General features: G+C 40.7%; 1 protein-coding gene across 1 annotated transcript; it reads left to right on the forward strand.

Moving 5' to 3' along the window:
• Positions 1-333: 333 nt before the first annotated feature.
• On the forward strand, positions 334-2,091 carry LOC121965936 (triosephosphate isomerase-like; the record flags this gene model as incomplete). Its single annotated transcript, XM_042516045.1, has 2 exons — positions 334-614; positions 1,968-2,091. Coding segments are annotated over 2 exons (405 nt in total), but the record flags the coding sequence as incomplete, so codon positions are not given.
• Positions 2,092-2,317: the final 226 nt, after the last annotated feature.

Consider the following 2,317-nt stretch of genomic DNA (forward strand, 5'->3'; position numbering starts at 1 on the left):
ATTTTTACCCCGCCTGGCACATTTCGAAGTTGCTCGTTGCCTTTTTCCCATGTTTATGAAAAAAACAAAATTGTACCTATTTGTGACTTGTGAAAGGCATCTGAAAGAGACATGAGGTTTTTTTAAAAATTATTTTTTATTTGATTTGATTTATTTTAAACATGTATATAATGGAGAAATTCTACAAAAACAAACAAATAAAGTACTAGAAAAAAATCATAAATAAATAAAGAATAGAATAAAATAAAATAGTTAGTGTCAGTGCACGATTGGACCAACAGGTGGCGGTAATGCACCTGAAAGCTGTTTGAGTTTCTTTATAAACCCAAACAGGAAGAAGAGTGATGTTATTGCCGGTGTTTGGTGCACATATTTCCGACCGCACCTGACGTACATCAGCCGGCCGGAGTCCTCCTGCAGCTCAGCTGATCCTCCAGACCTCCTCATCCTCCTCCTCCTCCTCTGCTCCTCCTCACCGGGTATCAGCCTCCATCAGCCGGCCATGGCGCTCCGCACCTTCTTCGTGGGGGGAAACTGGAAGATGAACGGGAACAAGGAGAGTCTGGAGGAGCTGATGACCCACCTGAGCACCGCCAGCCTGGACGATCAGACCGGTGAGTGATCGATCACAGGCTGCAGATCGACCGCAGGGTGCAGGGAGATATTAAAGTAATCGATAAACAGGAAGGGAGGTGCCGCTGCTCAGATGACACGATGACATTGGGGGGTCATGTGATCAGGATGAGTTGCATAAAGGCCTCTGACGTCTCTGTTTTATCCTCGGAGGTGGACAGTGAGTAGGGGAGAGCGGGGTCATGTGGGACGGGGAGAAAGATCTGAAAACCTCAGTATTTAATGGCACCTGGGGTGACATCACTTTGCTTTCAGATGCCTTTTTTTGAAAGACGTGGGGAAAAAGGCAACAAGCCTCGTAGTAAAAATGTTTTTAAGAATTTACAAAAAATTGGTAGATTTAGAACAGTCTTTTTAAAAAGTTAGGGAACAAAATAGACAAAAAAGGGGGAAACTACACTTATTCTATATAGTTTTTCTTTCCCAGGTAATTTCTCAGTTGTTGTTTTTTAACTTTATTTTCTGTCTTTCTTTTTTTGGTGTTTTCTTGTGTTCATTTTCTTAATTTTTGGGTGATAATCTTGTTTGTTTTTTGTTTTGTTTTTTTTTTTTTATTTTTGGGGTCATTTCTTTTATTGCTCGTTGCCTCCTGCCCATGTTTTTGAAAGAAATCAAGACACTTTGTTCAGGTTTGAAAGGGTTAAGGAAATTTTTGTCTCTTTTCAGTTTTTCCTTTACCATACTGTTTTTTTTTCATTATTTAGGAACAGACAAATATTGGTGTAAAGCTGATCAGTGGATGCTAGTGTTAGCCCGGCCTGGCTCTGGACTGCTTTGAATGGGGGGCCAGGAAGAGATGTTGGTGGGTTATACGAGTTATTCTTTATGTGCGTAATCTGAGCTGTTTTATGTTGTTATCCTAAGCTTTTTGACAAACAAGCTTAATTTTGTGCCTTTTCATTCACTATGGCAGTGATACTCAACTTATGGCCTGCAAGCCAAATCTGTTCTCCAATTTACAATGAAAATGCTTCTCCTCACCTTTCAGACTGAAGCTTTTGTATTCTAAATTTCCATGTAAACTTGCTCTTGACTTTTCATAATATTTCTTTTCAGGGCTTTAACTCCCAAAGTGACAATAGCATGAAGTGCTTTTAACCTAAACTTGCCGTGTCAGTGCTTTAAAATGAGCAAGTCATGCTCTTACAGCCACACTGCAGCTATCCGTGAAGGAGCTCCCCTGAAAATAAATGTAACCCGATTAAATGTAAATAATTTAAACTTTTCAGCTCAGAGCCATTCAACGTGGGACTGTTAAGAGAGTGCAAACACAAATATAAAAAGTCTCGGCTCAGATGAAGAGAAAATTTAAGTCACAGTGACCTGTTTTTCAGAGGTGGTGTGTGGAGCGCCCTCCATCTACCTGGACTTCGCTCGCTCCAAACTCGACCCCAGGATCGGAGTCGCCGCCCAGAACTGTTACAAGGTGGCCAAAGGGGCGTTCACAGGCGAGATCAGGTATCTCAGCGATGAATGAATACACTCATGAATTATTTTATACTGCAGTCTTATTCATTAACTCCGTTAAATCCCCCTCATCGCTGACATAGATCAGTTTTTTTGGGGGGGCAGGGGCTCTTTAGGTGGAGAAAACAGTATACAAAAAGTAAGAAAAAATAATAAACAGCATAATAGGCCCCGTTTTATCAGACACATTAAGGGTATTGGAATAGAATTTTGTATA

The sequence above is a fragment of the Plectropomus leopardus genome, unplaced genomic scaffold (genome assembly GCF_008729295.1).
Source record: "Plectropomus leopardus isolate mb unplaced genomic scaffold, YSFRI_Pleo_2.0 unplaced_scaffold22424, whole genome shotgun sequence".
In the NCBI taxonomy this organism is placed as follows: domain Eukaryota; kingdom Metazoa; phylum Chordata; class Actinopteri; order Perciformes; family Serranidae; genus Plectropomus; species Plectropomus leopardus.